The sequence below is a fragment of the Crinia signifera genome, chromosome 6, assembly GCF_055691185.1.
Source record: "Crinia signifera chromosome 6, ASM5569118v1, whole genome shotgun sequence".
Taxonomy (NCBI): Eukaryota; Metazoa; Chordata; class Amphibia; order Anura; family Myobatrachidae; genus Crinia; species Crinia signifera.
The window spans coordinates 126,080,392-126,107,483 of record NC_139222.1 but is presented as its reverse complement, the minus strand read 5'-3'; the positions used below and the strand labels follow the sequence as shown (position 1 = coordinate 126,107,483).

The following is a 27,092-nucleotide window of genomic DNA, read 5'->3' as shown; positions in this document are numbered from 1 at the left end:
AAATATCCCTATTTTTATCCTATGCAATAAGTGCATCAATTTGTAACATTGGAATCTTGAATAAAAGTCCTTCTTTGGAGAAGTAATATAATGAGAATCTAACCAAGGAGCACTGGGTATATATTTGCAAAGTTCAGTTAGCAGTACAACAATCATACCCCATCTCCACCTCTAAAAGGATTAAGAGAATACAGAACCCTGTTTTGTATATTGACCCGTGGATGATCATCAAAAACTGGACATTTGAAGCGATAATTTACCTGAGGACCTGTGCTGTTCCATTCATGCCACACAGCACTTAGACGGATCCAGATGGCAGTTGTAATACGGCAGTGATACCTCCGATTACATGGGAGGAAACTCTGGGAGCCAGACTGTTACAACCTCTGTCTTCTGCATTGGAGATTAGGTAATATTATTGTATCGCTAAACTTTGCAAATATATACCAAGTGCTACTACACTAGTCTCTGTGCATTAATGGTCATGTCAGTGTTTTCAGCCTGCTCCAAATGGGTCCAACAGCTCACACAAGTGGCTCAGCCAGAAGTGGACTGGGAAAAGGCAGGAGCATGACTCATGCACAGTCCATAGGCACCAGGCCAGGGTCAGAGAGCAGAGCCCATGTGGGCAGGATGGCAACAGGCAGGAGAGGCTCATGTCCCAATGCTTTCACAGCCAGCTGCGGGAGAAGAGCAGAAGCCAGGCATTGCCACCAAAGGACAAAGCAGGAACCACCTGAGAACAGCAGAAACAGCACCTGGCCTCCAGCCGAGCTCTGGCAGCCGAGCCAAGTCCAGCCAATGGTTTTTGATGAATCCCAGGCCCAGAGAGAGCACCCCCATGTACATCCCCTCAGGTCAGCCTGTGACCTCAAAAAGTTGAGCTGGGGGCGCCTGTTACAATCAGTAGGCAGGCAGCAAGTAGATGGGGGTTGATACCAGGCAATCCCAGGAGGTCCAACCAATGGCAATGTTGAATTTTAAAATCTTGGTGTATGTACACCAACTAGATATCAGTCTTTGTTGTGCACTTACGGTGTTCATGGACATACAGTTATGTATTTGTGTATAATATATATATATATATATGTGTGTTTACTTTATCTCTTTACTTATACTTTTTGTTGTCTATATACAGAAATAAGTCTCTTTTAAATATGGATAATTCTCCTTTAAATATGGATGAAGAAAATGGCCCACCCATATCACTTATTACTCCTGAACTAAAAACATTTTCAGAAGTGATCTTCATTGATGTACAAAAAATGTATGCACCAGACACAGACATAAAATGCAGATATCGTACAAGAGAAAACTTCATCCCTGGCAAGAAAGACTGGATTGGCATCTTTAAGGTAAGTCAGCATGCAGTAGTGGTAAGGGGTTTGTCTTGATATTTCAAAATTGCAAATCAGGACAGATATATTTAACAATTTTATGTCTGTGTTTACAGGACCTTATTCCGGTTTGTTCACACAGCCTGTGTGTGTTCACACGGGGCTAATGTTTTTGAATTGCTCATACGCATATCTGCACATATGCTTGGTGAGTGCGTCCACGGTGACTGGGTGCACCATAATTGCGAACGGAGGGGGGTGGCCCATTAGCATATGGGAGACGTGACGGATATGCGGCGGGTGGGCAGCTGACATCACCGGATGTCATCTGCCTGCCTACTCCCCCCCTGAGCGAATACGCATATGTAAAGTTGCTCAGAGCTCCAGCCAGGGCAGGTCTTACCGCGGTGGAGGGGACAGATGGCAGGATGATTGCAGGCAAAGGTACTGGGGTGGAGGGGGAGCTGCAGACGCGGAGGACGGCAGTCTGGCAGCCCTGTCACAGTAGTCCCCCTTCCAAAGGCTTCATTTTCAACAGCAGCTTCCCACAGACAGCCGGCTCCTTGTCTCCGCAGCACCAGCATCTACTTTTAATCACTGCACTGAAGCAGCAGTGCGGGAACAAGCACTTCTGCTTTATTGCGGTGATTAATAGTAGATGCTGGTGCTGAGGCTGCAGATATAAGCTGGAGGTCTGTGGGAAGGGAAGGGTCTTGTGTAATGCTGACGATTATAATAATAGGGTGATCGTAACCTGCGCTAAAAAAAAATGAATAAACTGTAAGTATGTAAATGAGTGCCCTGAAACTGGTATATTCTAGTGTATATGAGCCAGTATAACAATGGGCCTTATTTTGGTTCATTCTTTCTGCCAAAATCCTTCTTAGATGGGCAAAACCATGTGCACTGCAGGTGGGGCAGGTGTTACTTGTGCAGAGAGCATTAGATTTGGGTGGGGTTTTACTTCAAAGTGAGATCTATATTGCAGTGTAAAAATAAAGCAGTCAGTATTTTCCCTGCACAGAAACAAAATTACTCACCCAAATCTAATTCTCTCTGCACATGTTACATCTGCCCCCACTGCAGTGCACATGGTTTTGTCCATCTAAGAAGGATTTTGTCAGAAAGAATGAACCAAAATAAGGCCCAATGTTCTTATGTAAAAGATCAGTGGGACAGGCAGTATTGGATAAAAGGATATAATCTATCTGTTGCAATAATTAGATGCAATAATTAGATTATACAAGCCCTTGCACTCGCTGGTTACACTCATAATGCCCAGTGCATATTAACTTTCGGGGTTTCGGTGGGGGGGGGGCCCGCCGAAACCCCGAAAGTTAATATGCACTGGGCATTATGGTATGTGGTATGTTGTGTACTGGGCATAACACCTAATGGCCATTAATTATGGTGTGCGTAATCATGGCACAGTGTGTCAAAGTGGCTCTAGCTGGTGCAGTGTGTGTAAGTGGCACTAATGTGTGGTGTAAAGTGAATTGGTACTATTATGTGGCCACGGCCCTTCCCCACAAAGTCCTGCCCTAAATTTTGGTCGCTGTTCCCGTTCACGGTTTATGTATTCTTTAGTATATGTCTATCTTGCTTTATGTGAGTGGGCCAATTGATACTACCACCCCCCCCCCCGACCCACAGTAGCCACAGTTAGGGGTGCCCAAATCTATGTTTGTTTACCCATATAAATAGGATCGGGCCAGCCCTAGGCTCAGGGAATATGCCATGTGGGGAGAGGAGGGGTCTTCTGTATGTCACATTACATACAGTCAGACAGGTCAGTCACACTCTGCACATCCAGTTCAGTTACATGCTGTTATGCCATCTGATTTTGTATTAATCCTCTTCTCAAGGTTTGCTGGAAAACTACTGGAGATCATTACACCTGGATTTATGCATCAAGCAGTGAGGATGACGCAGTTGTATTCAAAGGTAAGAATCTGTTCTTGTCCTATGCCACAAGTAAGTGATGGGCCCAAGTGTAAAAATCTGCTTTTCATCCCCCACCCTAACTCCCCTTGCCCAATGCCCAGGAACTATTAAATACATTTCCATAATGACCACTATATTGTAAGAGAATGCTTGGGCTTAGCTGTGTTAAGCAGTTTCTTCCATGCTAAGCAAGTCACCCCTGTACACACGGTTGCGTGCTTAGCGAGGTGCTCATGCAAAGATCCCTCAGCACACATCACTACACACATGTGATGCATTGGCAATATGTGCTCAGTGATCTGTGCTGAACAGTGTTTTGCAATCTAAGCAGGATAGACAGTGCATGCAACGCCATATCTATAGGGTGTACACATGGAGTGATCCGTGCTTCATTTCTAAGCAATCTAGTCAGATCGCTTAGAAATAGGGCTTAAATCGCCCTGTGTGTATGCCCCTAAAGCCCTGTAAACACAGGGGGATTTTAGCCATAATCGCTGGGGATATGGTCGCTGAGCGACCATATCCCTGTGTGTACGGGTGGCGGTCATCGGGAGGGCGCTCCCGCAACTAGCCCTGGAGTGGTCGCTGGTCGGAGGAGCATGCTGCTCCGACCAGCAAATTCCGCAGGCAGAAAACTGGACAGTGAGCAATATATTGCTGAGCTATTTTAAGCCAATATCGCTTAACGGTTATATTGCTCCATGTGTACGGAGCTTAACTACCATACAATACTGAGATCTTTCTGCATTTTATTTACATAAAGAATGCTGGCTTTCTTCCTGGTGTGCAGTAATCTGGAAGAAAGGTTTTGCAACATTTATTGTCTAAATAAACCACTACTTTGTTTCAGCCTATAACATTGATTAAGCAACTTGCTCTTTGTATGTTTTCCAAATGTCCCTATTCTTTCTTCTTTTGTGCAGTTTTTAGGCTTCATGTGGATACACAGCTCAACATTTGCAACGCTTCCTGCCAGCATTACATACAGACTTCTGTCAAGTGTTTCAGGGAAGACAGTTGTTCTTTCTGGCTGCAGACCTGCAAGTCTGTCTGCAGGGAATAGGGAAGAGGGCAGGAATGTATCATGCGTAGTTGTGCCTTGTCCTCTGTCTGAGCTGAAACTCCACTCCCTAGGTGCCTACGTGCCTCCACTATGGGAGGAAAGGGCTCTGATTCAGAGCAGAGGATTAACCCCAGCCCCTCCTGACTAGTCTGTACCTGCCTTTCCCTTCCATATGCAGTCCTTCTGGGTTTTCAAAATGGGATAAGAATGTATTACAAATGGGGTGAAGGATTAAGAATCTAAAGGTGCATACACACTGTACATTTTTTTTGACAAATTTTGTTGAAAGACATTTCCCTTGAACCCAGTGTCCTGGACGAAAGATATTGACGAAAGATTTGGCTACAGTTGATAGGCCCTTTTTGAAATCTATCCAAATTGAGCTGCATGCACAGTTGACAAACAACCTTGATGAACAACTGTCAGGTATGCGCATCATCGTTCGTCGTTCGTCGCAAATGCACTGAAAGATATTTTGTCCAATTTAGTTTAGAATAGCCGAAATGAATGAAATTGGTCAAAAAAGTTGGTCAAAACAATTGTACAGTGTGTATGCAACTTTACATTGCTTTTGATACACAAATGTACATTTTACATTGAATCTACAATTTACAATATTATCACCCCCCCTCCTTTTCCTCAGTATCTAAAATAATTGAAGCCTGTGTAAAACCTAAGTATGGTAAATGTACTGTATAACTTTTATATTACAATTCATTGGGTCATGACACAACTGTACATAGTATACATAATATAAATATATGTGTGTGTGTGTGTGACTGGCATGGATACATGTAGTCCAATGTATCTGTGCCAGATACAAAATCACATAAATAGAGAGGTTAATTCAGCATAGGGAAAAAAACGACTGGCACCGGAATAAATTATATATATATATATATATATATATATATATATATATATATATATATATATATATATATATATATATATATATATATATATAAAATTAGATAACTATCTATTCTAAACACAACACATTCATCCATCCGGCTCTTCAAATATATGTAGGAGATGGAGAACAAGTTTTTTTTTTTTTTTACAGCGTACTATCTGCCCAAGGATGATGACTTTTACCAGTTTTGTTACGTGGACCAGAACGGAGAGGTGCGAGGAGCCAGTGTCCCCTTTCAGTTCCATACCAATCTCACAGAAGAGGAAGATGACATCTTGATGGTGACAACAGAGGTTTGATAATTTTTTCTGTTCATTTTCAGGTTCTGGAGTATAAAGGAGATGCATTCTGGAACAAATAAGAAATGACAAAGTATTCCAATGTTTATAATTGAAACCAATATATCAGATGATTAAATTTCATATAATACCCCTTTTACACCAGAGTTTGGACCCGGGATATTGCCGCTCCAGTCCGGGGCAGGGCATGGTGTAAATGGGCTGAAAAAAAAAATCACGGGTACTGTTCCCCGGGAATCTGACCCGGCAAATGTTCAGGGTCGGACACGGGGCTTATCCGGGGCTCAGGGTAGTGTAAATGGCCATTATCCGGGTTATTTGGTGGGTAGAGGGGCGCGAAGAGCTGATTGGAGCTTCTGCGGCTCTGGCAGATGATGTCATCTGCTGAAGACCTGCACAGGGCGCATGTAGCAGCGCAGCAGCAGCGTTACCGCGCTACCACACTACAAGCACACTCCACAGCCTCATCTGCTGCAGCACACACTGCCTGTGCAGTGTGTTCCACTTTGGCTGACCCCAAACCTGATCTGAACCATAATGTCCAATACATCCAACTGGTCTGACAAGGAGGTACGTGAGCTCCTGCAAATCAGGGCAGATGAGGAGATTCGGCGGCAAATGACCGGCACCGTTCGGGATGCAGTGGTGTATCGCAATATTGCCGAATTGCTGGCATCCAGAGGTATTCATCGCACGCAACAGCAGGTTGTAAATAATTTAAAATCTCTGCGGAAGCAGTTCTGCAAAGTGAATGACCAGAAGCGCAAGAAAAGTGGTACAGCTAGGCCCGATTGGGTGCACTATGACCTGTGCTACAGTGCTTTTGGAAACACGGCACTCTGCAACCCTGTAGCCCTGTCCTCCTCCATAGCACCCCATTGCAGCCAGACGGACAACAGCCAGGACAGCCATGATGTACCGACTACCCAGGCTTCCCAGCTGTCCCCGCCAGTCTCAATGCCTTCTGAAGCCACGCAGATGTCAGCACACATGAGCCCGGCTTCACCGCTGCTGTTTGGTGATGATGGTGCAGCAGAGAATATGATGGATGCTTCCATGCATTCTGACAGCGTCCAAGCAGCCACAGATGATGTTGTGGAAGAAAACAGTCAGACGACGCTCCCCAATCGAAGCACTCCATTACGTTCTAATTGTAAGTAGACATTCTATATATTTACACCCATTTCACATAGTAAAAACACCCAACGTGGGGTTAGGGCGGGATGAGGCCCAGTATCTGTTGCAGTATGTTGCTAGCAGGTGGAAGAAGGCCACTAGCACATTTTGGCAAACAATACTGCTGTTTATTATATAACACTTAACATGTAAGTATAATGTTATTGTTTTTTTTTTAAATTACAGTGTACAGCGTTCCTGCCAAAAAGAAAAAGCTTAATAGGTCTGAACTAGCGGCTAAAGCGATGACATCGGTGATAGTCGACCATCTACGCCAATTGGATACTGATGTCCAAGCAAAGGAGGATGCTCGCATGGACAAATATTTGGAAGCTGAGAGACAGAACCAGCAAGCATTTATGTCTCAATTGCTGGCTATGCAAGATAGGCAAATGTCCTTTTTAGAACGTACATTTGGCGGTTTTTTCACACAACCTGCACCACATCCCCACCACCCACCTAAGTACCCACCCAACCCATATGATCATTACAATAGAGGTGTCAGTTTCAATCCTGCCACATCTATTAACACCCAACCAAACCAGCTGACACCAGAATACAGAGGGCCCAATTATAACTTTGGCAATAGTGCTGCTAGTAGTGACCCGCCAATCCTAGAGTCCCCAGAATTTTCCGTGTACCGGAATTTGAGCTAAGGTTTCAACTTTTAGTCTTAAAATATTGTTCAAAAATGTTGCACTTTACTTCTTTTTCAAATCTTTCGAAAGGTTGCACTCATGTTTTTATAGTCTTTAGAAAGGTTGCACTTTATTGCTTAACCCCTTCCTGACAGAGCCAGTTTTTGCGTTCCTGACAGAGCCCTTTTTTTCAAATCTGACATGTCTCACTTAAGTGGGGATAACTTTTTTTTGCTTTTACTTATCCCAGTGATTTTGAGATTGTTTTTTCGTGACACATTGTACTTCAAATTAGTGGTAAATTTGGGTCGATACAGTCTGTGTTTTTTTGTGAAAAATACCAAAATATCGTGAAAAAATGGAAAATTTAGCGATTTGCAAAATGTTAAATTTTCTGCTTGTGAGACAAATAATCTTACCACTCAAAATAGTGAATAACTAACATAGACCATATGTCTACTTTATGTTGACATCATTATTTCAACTTCCTTTTAATTTTTTGGGACACTAGGAGGCTTACAATATGAATAGCAAATTCTCAAATTTTCAAGAAAATTTCAAACACTGATTTTTTTAGGGACCAGTTCAGTTCTGATGTGACTTTGAGGGACTTGTATGTGAGACACCCCCATAAATGATGCCATTTCAAAAACTGCACCCCTCACAGTATTCAAAACAGCATTTTGGAAGTTTGTTAACCCTTTAGGTGTTTCACAGGAATTAAAACAAAGTGTAGGTGAAATTTCAAAATTTCTTTTTTTTTGCAGATTTGCAATTTTAATACATTTTTCTAAGGAACACAGTACATTTTACTAGAGAAATGTGACTGAAAATTGATTCCCCCAATTCTTTTGTTTTCATAAATATCCTATATGTGGCCCTAGTGTGCACGGTGACCAAACCACAGGCTTCATAATAGAAGGAGCACCTACTTGATTTTGGAGCCTCCTTTTTATGAGATTATTTTTTAGGCACCATGTAGGTTTCTAGGCACCATAAGATGCTAAAAGTTAGGAACCCCCCCACAAGTGACCCCATTTTGCAAACTACACCCCTCAGGGAATTCATCTAGGGGTATAGTGTACATTTCAAACCCCCAGGGGTTTCACCAATTGTGGTACAACTGGGCAGTGAAAATGAAAAATTATTTTTTTTACACAAAAATACAGTTCTGGCTCCAAATTTGTCATTTTCAGAAGGTATGAAGGAGACAAAGCACCCCAAAATCTGTGCCCCAATTTCTCCTGAGTACGGCAATGCCTCACATGTGACCAAAAAATACCAGTTGGGTGCATGGCAGGACTCAGAAGGGAAGGAGTGATTTTTGGATTTTGCAGCTCAGATTCTGGTGGAATTTTGGTGGGTGCTATGTCGCATTAGCAAGACCCCCAAAGCACCAATACAGTGGAACCCCCCCACAAGTGACCCCATTTTGCAAAGTACACCCCTCAGGGAATTCATCTAGGGGTATAGTGTACATTTCAAACCCCCAGGGGTTTCACCAATTTTGATACAAATGGGCAGTGAAAATGAAAAATTACATTTTTTTACACAAAAATGCAGTTCTGGCTCAAAATTTTTCATTTTCAGAAGGTATGAAGGAGAAAAAGCACCCCAAAATCTGTGCCCCAATTTCTCCCGAGTACGGCAATGCCTCACATGTGACCAAAAAATACCAGTTGGGTGCATGGCAGGACTCAGAAGGGAAGGAGTGATTTTTGGATTTTGCAGCACAGATTCTGGTGGAATGAATGGTGGGTGCTATGTTGCACCAATACAGTGGAACCCCCCCACAAGTCACCCCATTTTGCAAAGTACACCCCTCAGGGAATTCATCTAGGGGTATAGTGTACATTTCAAACCCCCAGGGGTTTCACCAATTTTGATACAAGTGGGCAGTGAAAATGAAAAATTACATTTTTTTACACAAAAATGCAGTTCTGGCTCAAAATTTTTCATTTTCAGAAGGTATGAAGGAGAAAAAGCACCCCAAAATATGTGCCCCAATTTCTCCCGAGTACGGAAATGCCTCACATGTGACCAAAAAATACCAGTTGGGTGCATGGCAGGACTCAGAACGGAAGGAGTGATTTTTGGATTTTGCGGCTCAGATTCTGGTGGAATTTTGGTGGGTGCTATGTCGCATTAGCAAGACCCCCCAAGCACCAATACAGTGGAACCCCCCCACAAGTCACCCCATTTTGAAAACTACACCCCTCAGGGAATTCATCTAGGGGTATAGTGTACATTTCAAACCCCCAGGGGTTTCACCAATTTTGATACAAGTGGGCAGTGAAAATGAAAAATTACATTTTTTACACAAAAATGCAGTTCTGGCTCGAAATTTTTCATTTTCAGAAGGTATGAAGGAGAAAAAGCACCCCAAAATCTGTGCCCCAATTTCTCCCGAGTACGGCAATGCCTCACATGTGACCAAAAAATACCAGTTGGGTGCATGGCAGGACTCAGAACGGAAGGAGTGATTTTTGGATTTTGCAGCTCAGATTCTGGTGGAATTTTGGTGGGTGCTATGTCGCATTAGCAAGACCCCCCAAGCACCAATACAGTGGAACCCCCCCACAAGTGACCCCATTTTGAAAACTACACCCCTCAGGGAATTCATCTAGGGGTATAGTGTACATTTAAAACCCCCAGGGGTTTCACCAATTTTGATACAAGTGGGCAGTGAAAATGAAAAATTACATTTTTTACACAAAAATGCAGTTCTGGCTCAAAATTTTTCATTTTCAGAAGGTATGAAGGAGAAAAAGCACCCCAAAATCTGTGCCCCAATTTCTCCCGAGTACGGCAATGCCTCACATGTGACCAAAAAATACCAGTTGGGTGCATGGCAGGACTCAGAAGGGAAGGAGTGATTTTTGGATTTTGCAGCACAGATTCTGGTGGAATGAATGGTGGGTGCTATGTTGCACCAATACAGTGGAACCCCCCCACAAGTCACCCCATTTTGCAAACTACACCCCTCAGGGAATTCATCTAGGGGTATAGTGTACATTTCAAACCCCCAGGGGTTTCACCAATTTTGATACAAGTGGGCAGTGAAAATGAAAAATTACATTTTTTTACACAAAAATGCAGTTCTGGCTCAAAATTTTTCATTTTCAGAAGGAATGAAGGAGACAAAGCACCCCAAAATCTGTGCCCCAATTTCTCCCGAGTACGGCAATGCCTCATGTGTGACCAAAAAGTGGCAGGACTCAGAAGGGAAGGAGTGATATTTGGATTTTGCAGCACAAATTCTGGTGGAATGATGGTGGGTGCTATGTCGCATTAGCAAGACCCCCAAAGCACCAATACAGTGGAACCCCCCCACAAGTGACCCCATTTTGCAAACTACACCCCTCAGGGAATTCATCTAGGGGTATAGTGTACATTTCAAACCCCCAGGGGTTTCACCAATTTTGATAAAACTGGGCAGTGAACATGAAAAATTACATTTTTTTACACAAAAATGCAGTTCTGGCTCAAAATTTTTCATTTTCACAAGGAATGAAGGAGACAAAGCACCCCAAAATCTGTGCCCCAATTTCTCCCGAGTACGGCAATGCCTCACATGTGACCAAAAAATACCAGTTGGGTGCATGGCAGGACTCAGAAGGGAAGGAGTGATTTTTGGATTTTGCGGCTCAGATTCTGGTGGAATGAATGGTGGGTGCTATGTGGCATTAGCAAGACCCCCGAAGCACGGTGAAATTATGAACCTAATATTCCATAGATGTGTGGTATATTTTAAAACACTCCTTTATACATAGGCCGGGTTTGTCGGGGCAAGTGTCACACTGGAAAATAGTTTGCTTTCTTATTCCCTTTTTATAGCAAACTTTGCACCTTTTTTGTGTCCTGCCCTTTTTTCCAGTGGAGGGGATTTCATCAGGAAAATGCTGCCCTGGTACAATACGGGGGCCAGTACTAGAAGTACTGGGGCCCTCTGCCTGCTGGTTCCCAAATATTAGGCCCTTTATGACTTCCTCTTGAAAGTGCATAAATGTCCCCCTCTGGCCGGTAGAACGGAATAGCACGTAAGCGTTATACAGTGCCATCTGGATGATATACACGGCCACCTTCTTGTACCAGATTTTTGTTTTCCGCAGGGCACTGTACGGCTTCAGTACCTGATCTGAAAGATCCACTCCGCCCATGTACCTATTGTAATCCAGGATACAATTAGGTTTTGAGGTGTGGGTACTGGTACCTCGTACAGGGACGGAGGTGGTACTGTCTCCGTGAATTGTTGTCAGTATAAGGACATCCCTCTTGTCCTTATATTTGACCAACAACATATTTTCGTTGCATATTCCCCTGCTTTCACCCCTTCTCATTACTTGGGCAATGTGCGTTTTTGGGAGGCCTCTTTGGTTCTTGCGCACAGTACCGCAAGCTGCTGTACCTCTTGAACCAAGGGCCTTAAACAGGGGGATGCTAGTGTAAAAGTTATCCACATAGAGGTGATAACCTTTATCCAGGAAGGGGTGCACTAAATCCCAGACAATTTTCCCACTAACACCTACGAGGGAGGGGGGGCATTCTGGCGGTTGAATTCTTGAATCCTTCCCTTCATAAACCCTAAACCTGTGGGTGTACCCTGAGGTGCTTTCACACAGTTTATACATTTTTATGCCATACCTTGCCCTCTTACTGGGAAGGTACTGGCGGAATTTAACCCTTCCTTTAAAATGTATAAGGGACTCGTCGATACAAATAAATTTTTCAGGGATGTACACCTCTTCAAATTTGGCACTGAAATGATCAATGACCGGCCTGACTTTGAATAGCCGGTCAAAGGTGGGATCATCTCTGGGTGGGCACTGTGCATTATCGGTGTAATGTATAAATTTAAGAATTGTCTCAAATCGAGTCCGGGGCATGGCCATACGGTAAAATGGAGTACTGTACAGAACATCTGTACTCCAATATTGCCTAATTTCTGGCTTTTTTACTATGCCCATATGAAACACCAGACCCCAAAACGTCATCATCTCTACTGCATCTACAGGGGTCCACCTAGCAAATGATGACGTGGGGTTTTGAGCAATAAACTGCTGGGCATATAAATTAGTTTGGTCCACCATTAAATTTATAAAATCATCAGAGAAAAATAATTTGAAAAAGTCAATTTCTCTGAGACCTGTGGAATCAAATTGGATTCCTGGCATGGCCAAAAACTCAGGAACCTGGGGCTCAAAATTGTCTGGTGGTGGGGTCCATACTAGATCAATTATTGGGGGGGGAATCTCAGCTGATCTACGGGGGCGTCTTTGAGGGGGTCCCTCATCACCAGAGGAGGAAGAGGAGCTTAAGACGAATCCTTCAAATTCCCCGCTTGCATCACTGCCTGTGTCAGAGTCAGAGGCAAGCATGGCATATGCCTCCTCCACTGAATACATTCTCCTGGATGACTGGGAGGACATTTGGGAGGACATTTGGGATGCCATTTTTATTTTTGTGTTACTGGTAGTGAAATGTTTCAACACGTGTATAGTGTAGGGGGGGGTACAAACTTTATTTCAATCCGGGGGGTATGTAGTGTGTAGTGTGTATGTGGTGCAGAAAAAAAAAAATACTTTATACCAATAAAAAAAAAAAAAAATGAAGGGGTTAAAAATAAAAAATTGAAGGGGTTAAAAAAAAAAAAAAAAGGTCCTGCGCCAAAAATTGAGCACAGATGTTGGTCAGTAACGTCTGTCACTGAACAGCGCTCAAAGGCAACAGGAATCTGATCAAAAAAAAAAAAAAAAATTGATCAACCCTGTGCCGAAAAAGCTGATCAGTGATGTACGTCACTGATCGGCGCACAGTGGCCACAGGACACCCACAAAATCAGTGTGTGTAAAAAAAAAATTAAAAAAAGACCCCACAGCACTCACAAAAAAAAAAAAAGGTGATCAGTGATGCGACACTGATTACCAGTGAGGGACAGCAGGTGTACAACCTTTGGTGCAACTGACAGTGCAACTGGCAGCAACTGACAGGTATATATATAAAAAAAAAACCTCTGCGCCCCCAAAAAGTTGCTGATCAGCACAGATATACTGATCAGCACAAAAGGGGGGGTAGCAGACACAAAATATACACTCTCTATCACTCTCTGTCACTATCTCTCTCTATCTCTCTATCTCTCACTATCTCTCACTATCTATCACTCTAGGACACTGCAGCAGCAGCACTGACAGTTATATGTATAAAAAAAAACTGCACCCCCAAAAAGGGGGGGTAGCAGACACAAAATATACACTCTCTATCACTCTCTGTCACTATCTCTCTCTATCTCTCTATCTCTCACTATCTATCACTATCTATCACTCTAGGACACTGCAGCAGCAGCACTGACAGTTATATATATAAAATAAAACCCCTGCACCCCCAAAAAGGGGGGGTAGCAGACACAAATCTCTCTATCTCTCTACCTCTCACTATCTATCACTATCTATCACTATCTATCACTGTATGACACTGCAGCAGCAGCACTGACAGTTATTTATATATAGAAAACCCCTGCACCCCCAAAAAGGGGGGGTAGCAGACACAAAATATAGCTCTCTCTGTCACTATCTCTCTATCTCTCTCTATCTCTCTCTATCTCTCTCTCTATCTCTCTATCTCTCTATCACACTGCAGCAGCAGCAGGAAGTCTCAGGAAGTCAGATCCAGGAAGCGTCCAGCACGCTACAAGCAGTGATAAGGTGATCAGGTAAGGTATTTGCAAGGATCAGGTAAGTATTAGCAAGGATCAGGTCGGTATTCACGGCAGGCAGGCACGGTGACCGTTCTGCACGCTATTCCAGACCGGAATGGCGTCTGCAGCGCAGTCACCGTCAGTTTAAATGTCGCGCCTTGGCTGTGATTGGTCCGTGGGTCCCACGGACCAATCACAGCCTTGGGGGCAGGTGGGGTGAGGGTGGGGTGAGGTGTCATCGTCACCGATGACCCCCTCATGCCCCCTGACGCCCGGCGGTGATTGACACCTGTGTTACCGAGCGTCTGATTCGCTGGTAACACAGGAAAACGCTGTGAATGGCTGTTCACACTGAACAGCCAATCACAGCGATCGCCGACGGGGGGGCGGCATCGCAGCCCCCCCTGGGCATGCAGGGACATGTCTGCTGTCAGGGACAGCAGACATCGTCCCTCTGTCACTGCGTCTCGAGACGCAGTGACAGTTTAAACTCATGACGTACATTTATGCCATGTGTCGGGAAGTACCTCCCGGCCATGACGTAAATGTACGTCAAATGTCGGGAAGGGGTTAATATTTGTGTGATTCTCTATAGGAGCAGACACCATTTTATACAGTTCTATTTTATAATGTGTCCTATGACGTTAAACTGTATGGGTACAAAGTTTTACATTTGTTCTCTATTCCCAGTTGGACTCTCATATCTTTGTCTTTCATTATGAATAACATCTATAAACAAGATGTGAAATGTATGTACAGTTTGATGCATATTTTCATTATAAAGCAAACAACTGGAAGATTTCTGACTGATTTTTATTTTAAATCATTGAGGGAAGGTTTGCTGCAATGGTGGCCCTGATTCTTTCTGCACTGCCAACATGCTCACCCTCATAATCTGCTGCTTCAGGATTGCCCCCTGTGTCCTGAACATTCCACTCTGGAAGAAAGTGGTCCTTTTGTATTTCACAAATGTTATGTAGAATACAACAGGTTGCAACTACGTGGGGCATCAACTGTAGGTCCACATCGTTCCTCTTCATCAGGCAGCGCCAACGTCCTTTTAACCGGCCAAAGGCATTTTCCACTACCATACGAGCAGAACTTAGGGTGTGGGTGTAGGTTATCTTTTCCGTGGACAACTCAACATTTTGTGTGTATCCCTTCATGAGCCAATGTAGTAGAGGGTAAGCAGCATCCCCAATTATGTGGACTGGGATCTCTACTTCATCTATGAAAATCGATTTCTATAAAAAAAAAAAAATATCGAATGTCACTATTTATACAAAGCAGCCTTAAGTGTATAGTTACTATAAAGAAATATTACACGTCTAAACCACACACGTCTAAACCACAGTAGAATAAAAATAAATAAAAAACATGGGCCCATCACACCTGATCCTGTCCTTGCAAGATTGCAATCACCTGCGATGAGCTAATTGTAAATGTTTAAAAAAAAAGTGTATTACCACAGGTGATAGCAATCATGCACGGAGAGGAACAGGCAGGCAAGTCTGGTCCATCAGAGAAAAAAAATGTGTACAATATATTTTTACCTGTCTAGGGAAAAGCCATCCCCCACGCTTGTCCTCACCAATCTCATACAGCTGAGAGTTAGCAAACACTCTAGCATCGTGTGCACGCCCAGGCCAGCCAATAAAGACATCTGTAAAACTAAATGGGGAAAAAAATTTTTTTTAATCGTTAGAGCTATTAAAATTCATTTCCAAAGGTTCCTAATAAGGAAACTGTAAATATGTACATACCGGTATTGGTGGTCCACAACAGCCTGAAGTATAATAGAATGCCACCCCTTCCTGTTATAGTAGTCCGCAGGGTTGTCACGGGGAGCAATGATGGGGATATGGGTCCCATCTATAGCACCTGCACACTGCGGGTAACCACGCCTCTGGAAGCCTTGGATGGTGTCATCAAGGCGCTGTCCTTCCGGCAAACAGATGAACCGCTGGTACAGGGTATCCACAAAGGCCTGTGTCACCTGGTAAATGATCCTGCAGACAGTGCCAATACCGACTCCAAACAAACAGGAGATTGTGCGGTACTCCCCAGGGGTAGCATACCACCAAATGGCAATGGCTAATCTCCGCATTGGGCTGATGGGCCGACGGTAGTGGGTGGTCTGCATAGTCAGGACTGGTCCAAGTAGATCCAAGATATAATAGAAGGTAGCACGTGACATCCTGAAGTGGGCCATCCACTGCTCCTCCTGAAAAGATTCCACGGTCTGCATGAAAGCTTCTCCGTGGCACCGCTCTCTGACCCAGATCCTGCGATCCCGCATGGTCGTCAGCCTCAAAATGGAGGTAAGGCTAGATGATATCAGCGCTCTCCTGCGGCACAAATATTGGTGTCGAGATCTAGACCTCTCAGCCAAGAATTGTGCTCTCCTACTCCAAGTGTGAAGCAAGTAGCACAGGGTGAGAAGCTGCTTCAAACTCTCAATTGCTGAAAAGTACAGCACAAACTGCAACACAGCTACTCCGTCTGCCATCTTTGCTGCAATGCTGGGAGCAGAACCCACCCCCTCCCTTTTCCCTTTCTTGTGACCTCATCTCAAACAGCCCAAAGGTCCATTTTTAATGACACCAGCAAGGAAAGACAGGGCTGATCCGTTTTCAGTGTGAAAGGGCCTTACCCGGGAATAACCCGGATTGAAGTGCAGTGTAAATGGGGTCTATGGCAGGGCATGCCCTGGCAATTTCCCGTGTTCGATTTCCCGGGTCCTATCCGGTATTCTGGTGTAAAAGTGGTATTATTATCAGAACAGGTACTAGTTGACACCATAGGGTTGCTCAGAAGTTTGATGGCGCGGCCAATGTTCCAGATGTAGCGTCTTCTGTACCTATGTGGTGGTGGATGTCACGGTACACAAGGCAGCCGCTGACTCATTAGCATATTTTCACAGCTAGGCAGCATCTGAAATTGCAGTTGCAAATACAATACACCTCTGAAATGGCACCTTTATTTCCTGGTTTTAAGAGCATTATAGTTGCATGCAGCCATCAGCTCTCTTATCTCATGTGGACATGAGAATGTTGACTTGGTCATAATGTCGATGTGCAGCATGTCCGCAATGTTGTCTTTGACCAGGTTGACAACACTAGTAAAATGTCAACATGATATAATGTCAATAAAATGGTTCTAGAAGTCTGGCAGTGATTTATTTACCAGGTACGACGGCTCCAATTGTATATTCCGGGTCCGTCAGTTCGGATGATGACTACTGATGGATCCATTAGCACTTGTGGCAGTGTCTATGGCTAAGACATAACTACGAACCCTCTTCCAAGTGCCTAATCTCAACCTCTTAATGCCTGCATATTTTTTCTTGTAATATTTTATTTATGTTTCCACAGCTGGAGATGATGAAGACAACGGAAGAGTGTATCTTACTTAAGGTAAAATATGTCTATTCATATAGAGTCACATTTGTCATTGCTGGCCAAAAACATGGCTTTTGAAAACAGTTTTATACATTTTCATTGCTCAGTATTATATAGCCATGACTCTGAGGATAAAAATATAGCAGGGTTGGCATTCTGTGACATTTCAGCTGCTGTGGAATTACACATACTGTGATTTTACATATGGGTTGCAGGCATGCAGCCCCGGCAGTAAAAATCTATCACCTTGCTCAGCTGTAGTGAAGTCAGATGTAGTCCGTGAGACTGCACCGTCTTCACTGGCAGAGTCTTTCTATTAGAAGTCCTACCTGCGAGTCACCTACAATAAAAGAAGTCCCATTGGGTGGTGTTTCCTCCATCTGGGGCTGTGATAAGCAGAGAGCTTACTGTAGGAAGTACATTTCTGCCTTACTGTGCAGCCCTAGCTGGCTTCTATGGGCTGCAGCCGAAGCAGCCCATAGAAGTCGGGGGTATCCGCATGCACAATACTTTCATTTGCATTGTACAGGCGCCGGGACCCTGTATGGTGGTGGGGATATGGCAGGGGAGACCAGGCAGCCCATCTCTTCCGGTCAGATAGGAGTCGGTGCAGCCTGCCACTGTTTTGCTGTTAGGGCAAGATGCCCTTCATGCTTTATGCTCAGATGTATGACCACGCTTGAATTTATTGAACCAATATCTGATAGTTGTCATCGAAAGTGAAAGGCCCCCATAGACTGCTTCCAATATATCTTTGATTTCCTCACACGTCTTCCCATCAAAAAACTAGAATCTAATCACCAATAGGTACTGCACTTTCTCCATAGTTAGAAAAAGCTCAAACTTGCTCACTTCCGACAGCAACCAAAACAAAAGTACACAATTAATTTATTTTAAATTCTGATAGTCGTTGTTTGACAGATGACACTAAACGATGATATACAGGTCTGACGTCAGTGACGCCATCTGTCTTCAAACACGGGTATTTATCAATCACTCCTCCTATATGAGGGTCCTATTTATGGACTTAAACATCTAGATATTCAAACTGTTTATATACCACAAGCGGTTTCTTTGTTAAATAATTAGCATGGGCATTGGGGACATTTTTATAATTATTTCTAATTCTTCTCATTGAATGGTGTATTTACTGTTTGAATATTGACTGTATCTAAATTCTTGTTTAGTTTTATGTATTTTTTAAATGATGTGGAAAACCAGGAAAAAAACTCCTTGTATATGTTTGTATACTTGGTCAACAAAACTGATTCTGATGTGACATATTCAAATGTATTTATTTATTTATTTACAGTTTCGTATATAGCGCAGCAGATTCTGTTGCACTTTACAATAGTAGACAGTGATAAACAAACTGGGTAACAACAGACAGACTTGGAGGTAGGAGAGCCCTGCTGCAAGCTTACAATCTATATGGATATAGGAGGAAAACACATGGCATCAGTAATAGCATAGCTTGTAGGTCCAGAAGGGAATCTATAACATGCATACAGGGCCGTTTCTAGACAATTTAGCTCCTAGGGCGAAGAAAAAAAAATGCGCCCCCCCAATACATAACATGGTATCATAGAAATTGCGCGGTATAGGGGGTGTGGCTTAATTTTAAAAGGGGTGTGGCTTAATGTAAGGCGTGGTCTAGCAGGAAAACAATTACCTTATATCACACTTTTGCAACCTGCATGACCAGACATTGGTTGCTGCAGGAATTGTTATTGTCCTCCCGCACTTAAGTTGGCGGGCTGAAGGCCACACACAGTGACCTAGTACGCCTCACAGATCAAGGCCAAACAATGACAGGCTACTTAAATCATTATACACTATTTATCCGTGATGCCAATTACACATTACGCTGTACACTGTGATGACGATTACATATTACGCCGCACACCGTGATGACAATTACACATTACACCGCACACCAAGTTGCCCATTAGACCCCACACTGTGATGGCAATTACACAATACTCCCCACATCGTAATGCCCATTACACATTATGCCCCATGTGCCGCTGCCGCACAACTGATGCCGTTTACTAATATGCCCCCACAGTGCCAGATATGCCCCCACAGCGCCACACATATGCCCCCACAGTGCCACAAATATATGCCCCCACAGTGCCACAAATATATGCCCCCTCAGTGCCACACATATGCCCCCACAGTGACACAAATATATGCCCCCACAGTGCCACAAATATATGCCCCCACAGTGCTACACATATGCCCCCACAGTGCTACACATATGCCCCCACAGTGCCACAAATATATGCCCCCACAGTGCCACACATATGCCCCCAGTGACAGAAATATATGCCCCCACAGTGCCACACATATGCACCCAGTGACAGAAATATATGCCCCCAGTGCCACACATATGCCCCCACAGTGCCAGAAATATATGCCCCCACAGTGCCAGAAATATATGCCCCCACAGTCCCACAAATATATGCCCCCACAGTGCCACAAATATATGCCCCCACAGTGCCACAAATATATGCCCCCACAGTGCCACAAATATATGCCCCCCACAGTGCCACAAATATATGCCCCCACAGTGCCACAAATATATGCCCCCACAGTGCTACACATATGCCCCCACAGTGCCACAAATATATGCCCCCACAGTGCCAGAAATATATGCCCCCACAGTGCTACACATATGCCCCCACAGTGCCACAAATATATGCCCCCACAGTGCCAAACTCACTTTGTCTATGCTGCTTCCGAGGGGAGGGGAGCGCATCTTGCCTCTCTCCTTCCCCTTCAGTGTGTGTACCTGAGCCGAGCCGTCAGCCATTCATATCTCGCGCCCGAGCTCTGATTGGCTGACAGCGGCAGCCCAGTGACTTGAGCGAGGGGACGGAGAGACGCACGATGCGTTTCCCTCCCCTCTCCAGCGTGTAGTCGGGCCGGCCGGGGAGACTACGGCGGCGGCGGAAGCGGCTACGGGGTGTTGGGGGGGAGACTGCCGGGCGCCCTGGCTGTTTCAGAGGCGGACAAGCCGTGCGGCGCCCCGGGCTGCTGCACGGCTTGTCCGCCTCTAGAAACGGCCCTGCATGCATAAGTGCCTCAGAGGGTTATGTGTGTAATACTTAAATATGATAGGCTTGCCTGAAGAGGTGAGTTTTCAGGGAACACTTGAAAGTTTGGAGACTAGTAGAGCGTCTTATTGTGCAAGTAAAGAGATATATGCTGGTGCTCTATGGTTAATAGCTTTATATAGGAGTAGAAGTGTTTTATGTTGACTACGGTAAGATACAGGAAGCCAATGAAGGGACTGGCAGAGTGGATCAGGAGACGATGAGCATCTTGCAAGGAAGTTCAAACTAGCAGCAGCATTTAAAATGGATTGCAGTGCTGAGAGTCTGTTCTTGGGTAGACCAGATAGGAGATTATTGCAATAATCAATGTGGGATATAATGAGTGCATGGATAGGAGATTTGGTAGTGTCTTGTGTGAGATAGGGTCGTATTTTGGATATGTTTTTTAGATGCATGTAACATGATTTGGAGACTGACCTGTCCTTTCTTCCCCACATTCAATCTGAGTCGAGGATGACCCCTAAGCAATGAGCTTGTGGGGTAGGGTAGATTGTCGAGTTGTCAACAGCGATGGAGATGTCAGGATGGTAACTGTTCGTAGTTGGCGGGAATATAAGTAATTCCGTTTTAGAAATATTGAGTTTGAGCTGGTGAGAAGACATCCAAGATGAGATGGCAGAGAGACATTGGGGGCGGGATGTACTAACGGGAAAATGCGGTAAAACAACTGTTTTACCGCATTTTCCTATGTATCAATACCCGTCCGCCCTGTTTTCGCTAGGCCAGAGAGTGGCGATACCCTATAGAAGCCTATGGACTTCTTTTGCCGCCCGCTGTCCACCATCCGCGCGCCGCCCCCCCCCCCCCCCCGTCCTCCTTTGATTTCCTACTCCCCCAGGTGTCACAGCCGGGAGGACATCCGGCTTCAGGGGGAGGAGGAGACGCAGGGGGGGCGTGGCAGCCGCCAGGAGGTGACGGAGACCCCCGCAGACCACATCACAGGTATCGCGGGGGTCTCCGTCATCGCAACCCGATGCTAGCTGCATATGTTAGTACATATGCGGCAGCATCGCGGCGGTTGTTAGGCGAAGGGTGGCGATGTATATTAATACATCCCGCCTTTAGAGACTCGGCTCAAAACCATTGGTGACAACTCTGGGGTTGATAGATAGATTTGAGTATCATCAGCATACAAGTGATACTGAAATCCGAAAGAGCTGATTAGTTTGCCAAGAGAGGAAGTATAGATTGAGAAAAGCAGAGGACCTAAGACTGAGGCTTGTGGAACTCCGACTGACAGAGGTAGTGAAGAGGAAGTAGAGTCAGAGAAGCGAACACTGAAAGAGCGATCATATAGATAAGATGAGAACCAGGAAAGGGCTGTATCATTAAGACCTAGGGAGTGTAGTGTTTGATCATTATATTGTATAAGTGCCTGTAAGAGGAATACTTTTTCTTCTTTCGTTGGATACTTTTAAATTCTATTCCTCGCCGTAGCTACTAGTTATAAGAGTATTTGATATCACTTTCATAATATTGGGGAAGAATAAAATAATTTTTTCCACTTCATATGGAGTGAAATACCTTGCCAATTTTTGACCTATAGAAGGTGCCTTCCCCATACAGCACTATGGGGGTTATTTTGGTTCACTCTTTCTGACAAATTCCTTCTTAGATGGAAAAACCATGTGCACTGCAGGTGGGGCAGATGTTACTTGTGCAGAGAGAATTAGATTTGGGTGGGGTTTTACTTCAAAGTGAGAACTATATTGCAGTGTAAAAATAAAGCAACCAGTATTTACCCTGCACAGAAACAAAATAACTCACCCAAATCTAATTCTCTCTGCACATTTTACATCTGCCCCCCTGCAGTGCACATGGTTTTGTCCATCAAATAAGGATTTTGTCAGAAAGAGTGAACTAGAATAAGGCCCTATATGCTCAAAGGTACTCAAGAACCCCAAGCAGGAAAGGCAGTATCTGTGAATTTTACAGAGAAGATGAAGTACACATGAAAACGTTGGCGGCAGGCAGATTTAAATGTTAGCAGGATGTTGGAGCCAAATGTGAAGTCATGGGGCAGGCAGTGACAAGCCAAGGACCAATAAGCAGCCTTACCTTGGACCAGGCTGTGCTAAAGAAAAAATCTGATATACAATCTGAGGTGGCCTGAATTTACACAAAGTGCTTGTTGCCCCATAGGGCTCTGAGCAATTTTGTGCCAAATCGGGCTGATTTCACTCATGAAGCGTGCGCGTTTGGGTGCTGTTGCCAGCTTTGAGACCCTTCGCAAACAATAGAATTGACCTCTTTGGCCAGTGCAGGAGAGAGAAGTTGACTCCAAAGAGAGTCCAGGTCAGAAAGGGCAAGATTAACATGAACAAAGGATCATTACACTGAGTCGGACTAAACTATGACAAGCACAGGAGAGGAAGCCTTAAAAATCCTGGAGAACCAATAATCATGCAGAATGTGGAGATTTAGGGACAGATATATCAAGCTTCAAGAAGTGATAAAGTGGAGAGAGATAAACAAACAACCAATCAGCGCCCAACTGCCATTTTCCAACAGTCGTTAACATGACAGTTAGGGGCTGGTTGTTTATCACTCTCCACTTTATCACTTTTTGAAGCTTGATATCTCTGGCCCGTGGCCCCTGAATAACATGATCAAAAAACTAAGCAGCATTAACAAGCACAAAAGATGGGAGAGCATATGTTGCGTTCAGTGATGCCAATACCAACTGTAGTGCTAATGTAAAATTACAGTACAAGTGTGATAGCCATTCCCTTGTGCTCATGTGCAGCTCCTCATGTACTTACTTCAAAATTGACCTTGGAAATCTTCAATGTTGACAGAGTGTTGTCACTTGCAGGAGACGGTGCAGAAGCTGACTGAGGATAAGTCTGCTCTACAAGACACAATTTCCTCACTGCTGTGCAACAACCGGACTCAGGCTGACAAGATCCAGACACTTGAGGAAGAGATCAGCAAGCAGCATAAGGAAAATTTGGTATCTCAACAATGCCTGTGCTACACATAGCATAGAATATATAAACTATAGGGGAATGAGGTTAGCATCTTGGTGGCTGGGATGCTGGTAGTCAGATTACCGATGCCGGCATCGCGTCTAGCGGCCATAAGACTGGTGCCAGAATCCCAACATTGATGAGTATACAAATGCTGGAATCCAGACTGGCAGTATTTTATTTGTAATTATGCAGGTGTGTTAGGGTTAGCTTGGGGTGTGTGGGAAATTAGGCTGCAGAGGAGGGGGAAGGTTATAGATCAGTTGCAAGGGTTTGGGTTAGACACTTGTAGGGAAATGTACTAAGATCGAATGGGTGCGAATGCACGAGCCCGAGCTCTTTGAGATGGTCCTGGTTCTAGAAATACATGGGACAAAATAACTGTGGTCGCCTTGTATTTCAGAAACCAGCACTGGGCTCTTGGACTAGTCCTGGTAACAAACATTTTTGGGAGGAGCTGGTCTCTTTGTCCCCCATATTTCTGTAATCAAGACCGGTCCAAAGGTCTGGTGCTGGTTTCTGAAATACAGGGGACCACAGTTATTTTGTCCCCTGTATTTCGAGAAACAGGACCGGCACAAAGAGCCAGGGGCTGGATATTTTGGTACTTTTGTAGTTTCACGGCGGCACTGGGATCGCATTGCATGCGATCGCCTGTGATTTTAGTTGCGAGGCAATGGTACTTGTGTAGTTCCGCGGCGCCACTGCCCGCAGATCGCATTGCACGCAAATCACATGCGATGCAATGCAATTTAGCACCCCCCCACTATCCATGTTTAGCACCCCCCCACTATCCACGTCACCCATAAGCGTGGTACGCATCCTCCCGACTTGTTCATACCCCCAATATCCACGTTGGCATGGAGTTGATTTTATAGAGTGTGGCGAGCCACCGAGCCTGAAGCTTGGCGAGCGGACGCAGAATACACATCAAGTAATCCACGTGCACTCGCCACACTTCAGGCTTGTTTTCTGCGTCCCCAGCAGGGGCTCGCTGCGCTCACCACACTTTATAAAATCAACTCCACGCCAACGTGGATAGTGGGGGTATGAACAGATTGGGAGGACGCGTACCGCATGCGCTCGCCACGCTTCGAGGTGACGTGGATAGTGGAGGTGTGCTAAATCGCATTGCACCGTATCGCACGCAATCAAATCGCATGCGATTTACACAGTGGTGTCATGAAACTACACAAGTACCATCGCATCGTACGCAAATTGCATGCGATGTGATGCGATCCCAGTACCGCCGTGACACTACACAAGTACCGTTATTTTTAATAACGTTTACAAATGCTTCAGGGTCATCCATATTTGGCTGCTGGTAAACAAAGTATCTTGAGAACTCGTCAGATTTGTAAATTTCTCAGGTTGAAAATACATCCGATTGTGGTCAAAGCCATTTGTAAGCATTTGTATTGTGGCTTGGCCATTACGGGTTAGCTTGTGGGATGGAGAGTTAGTAGATGGGAGGGGTAGGGCGGGTATACTTTCTGGACTTCTGTCAGGATTCCCAGCATTGGGATGCTGGCATCTGTATTCTGACCACCCACATCCCCACTGACGATCATCCATATGTTCCACTCCTAGATAAAATGATGCATTATAACACAAGGCACCAAAATCAGACTACTAAAAGCATTTCTGAGATGAAGTTTGCTTACACAAGTATACAAAATGTAAAAGCATTGAACACCATGAAAAGTCAACAGATTTATCTGATTTACAAATAACACATATACACATTGTTCCAGAGTATTTCATTATGAATAGTAGGTTGTTAAAGTACATTTTCACACTTATAATTCATTAGTTGTCCGCAGATTTTTTTTTTTATTAAAAACTGAACAATGCTATTTGCATAAGTATCCAACTGCAGCTCTGTCTGATCTGGCTGGTTGGAACATAAACCTGGCAATGGATGAAAGCAAATGACGGTTGACCATTTGCTTTGAAATGGTGAAAGACGGACAAACTGTCATTCAGATATTACCAGGTTTTTGTTCCAAGCAGCCAGATCAGACATTAAGGGTCAGATGCACTAAGCTTCAAAAGTGATAAAATGGAGAGTGATAAACAGCCAGCCAATCAGCTCCTACCTGCCATCTCACAGACTGTGGCCCTTATTCAGATCTGATCGCAGTACAAATTTGTTCTCAAAATGGGCAAAACCATGTGCACTGCAGGTGGGGCAGATGTAACAAGTGCAGAGAGAGTTAAATTTGGATGGGGTGCATACTTCGCCGCGCGAGCGCCCGAAAAGGGGGCAGGCATATGCAAATGAGGGCAAATGAGGCCGCGACCTCATTTTCATAGAGAATAGACGCTGTGCGCATGCGCACAGCGTCTATTCTATTAGATTGGGGGGTCTCCCAACTGCCACCCCCCGCAGCGGGACAATGCCTGCCGCGGGTGGGACAGCGGGACAGGACCCGAAAATCGGGACTGTCCCGCTGTAATCGTGACAGTTGGGAGGTATGGGGGTGTGTTGAAACCGAAATCTAAATTGCAGTGTAGATATAATGCAGCTAGTATTTACCCTGCACAGAAACAAAATAACTCACACAAATCTAACTCTCTCTGCACATGTTACAACTGCCCCACCTGCAGTGCACATGATTTTGACAATTTTGAGAACAAATTTGTACTGAGCTCAGATCTTAATAAGGGCCTGTGTTTGAAAAATGTCAGGTAGGAGCTGTATGATGTATGGGCAGCTTAAGCCTTATACAGTCTGGAGAAACAAATAAAATATTAGCCCCTGGATAACATGATCAAGGAACTAATAGCAGTAACAAGCACAGAAGATGGGAGAGCATCCGTTGCATTCAGTGATGCCAATACTTACTGCCTAGTAGTGAAAATGTAAAATGACAGTATAAGTGTGATAGCTATACCCTTGCATCTCTACTCATGTGCAGCTCCTCATGTTCTTACTTTAAAATTGACTTTGAAAATGTTTAATGTTGACAGAGTGTTGTCACTTGCAGGAGACGGTGCAGAAGCTGACCGAGGATAAGTCTGCTCTACAAGACACCATTTCCTTACTGCAGTGCAACAACCGGACTCAGGCTGACAAGATCCAGACACTTGAGGAAGAGATCAAAAAGCAACATAAGGAAAATTTGGTATCTCAACAATGCCTCTGCTACACATAGCATAATATATATATATATATATATATATATATATAAACTACAGGGTATGAAATTAACATATTGGCGGTTGGGATGAAGGCAGTCAGAATACCAACGCCGGCATCCCCACTAGCGGGCAATGAGGATACTGACACCGGATTACAGATTGCCAGCATCTAGGGTGACCAACTCATCCCTTTAATCCGGGACACATATTAATTACACAGGTTCTGTGGCTGGCTTTCACCTGGTTTTAAACTGCCACACCTCAAGACTCATTTCACCTGGTTTTAAACTGCCACAGAACCTGTGTAATTAATATGTGTCCCGGATTAAAGGGATGAGTTGGTCACCCTACCAGCATCCCATAAGTAAATATGGGGTGACTTAGGGTTAGAC

At 44.4% G+C, this 27,092-nt stretch overlaps 1 protein-coding gene across 4 annotated transcripts in view; it reads left to right on the top strand.

The window, feature by feature from the left end:
- Nucleotides 1–27,092, top strand: part of CALCOCO2 (calcium binding and coiled-coil domain 2) — an 88,259-nt gene that overhangs the window by 23,422 nt on the left and 37,745 nt on the right. For 2 of the 4 annotated variants that reach the window (XM_083147051.1, XM_083147050.1), the window contains exons 2-7: nt 1,139–1,355; nt 3,203–3,281; nt 5,411–5,553; nt 17,442–17,483; nt 23,403–23,540; nt 26,547–26,684. In XM_083147051.1, the coding sequence (XP_083003177.1) occupies nt 1,158–1,355; nt 3,203–3,281; nt 5,411–5,553; nt 17,442–17,483; nt 23,403–23,540; nt 26,547–26,684 (738 nt within the window). In that variant the 5' untranslated portion in view covers nt 1,139–1,157. The remainder of the gene's footprint in view (nt 1–1,138; nt 1,356–3,202; nt 3,282–5,410; nt 5,554–17,441; nt 17,484–23,402; nt 23,541–26,546; nt 26,685–27,092) is intronic. The other 2 variants (XM_083147053.1, XM_083147052.1) reach the window with 2 other exon arrangements.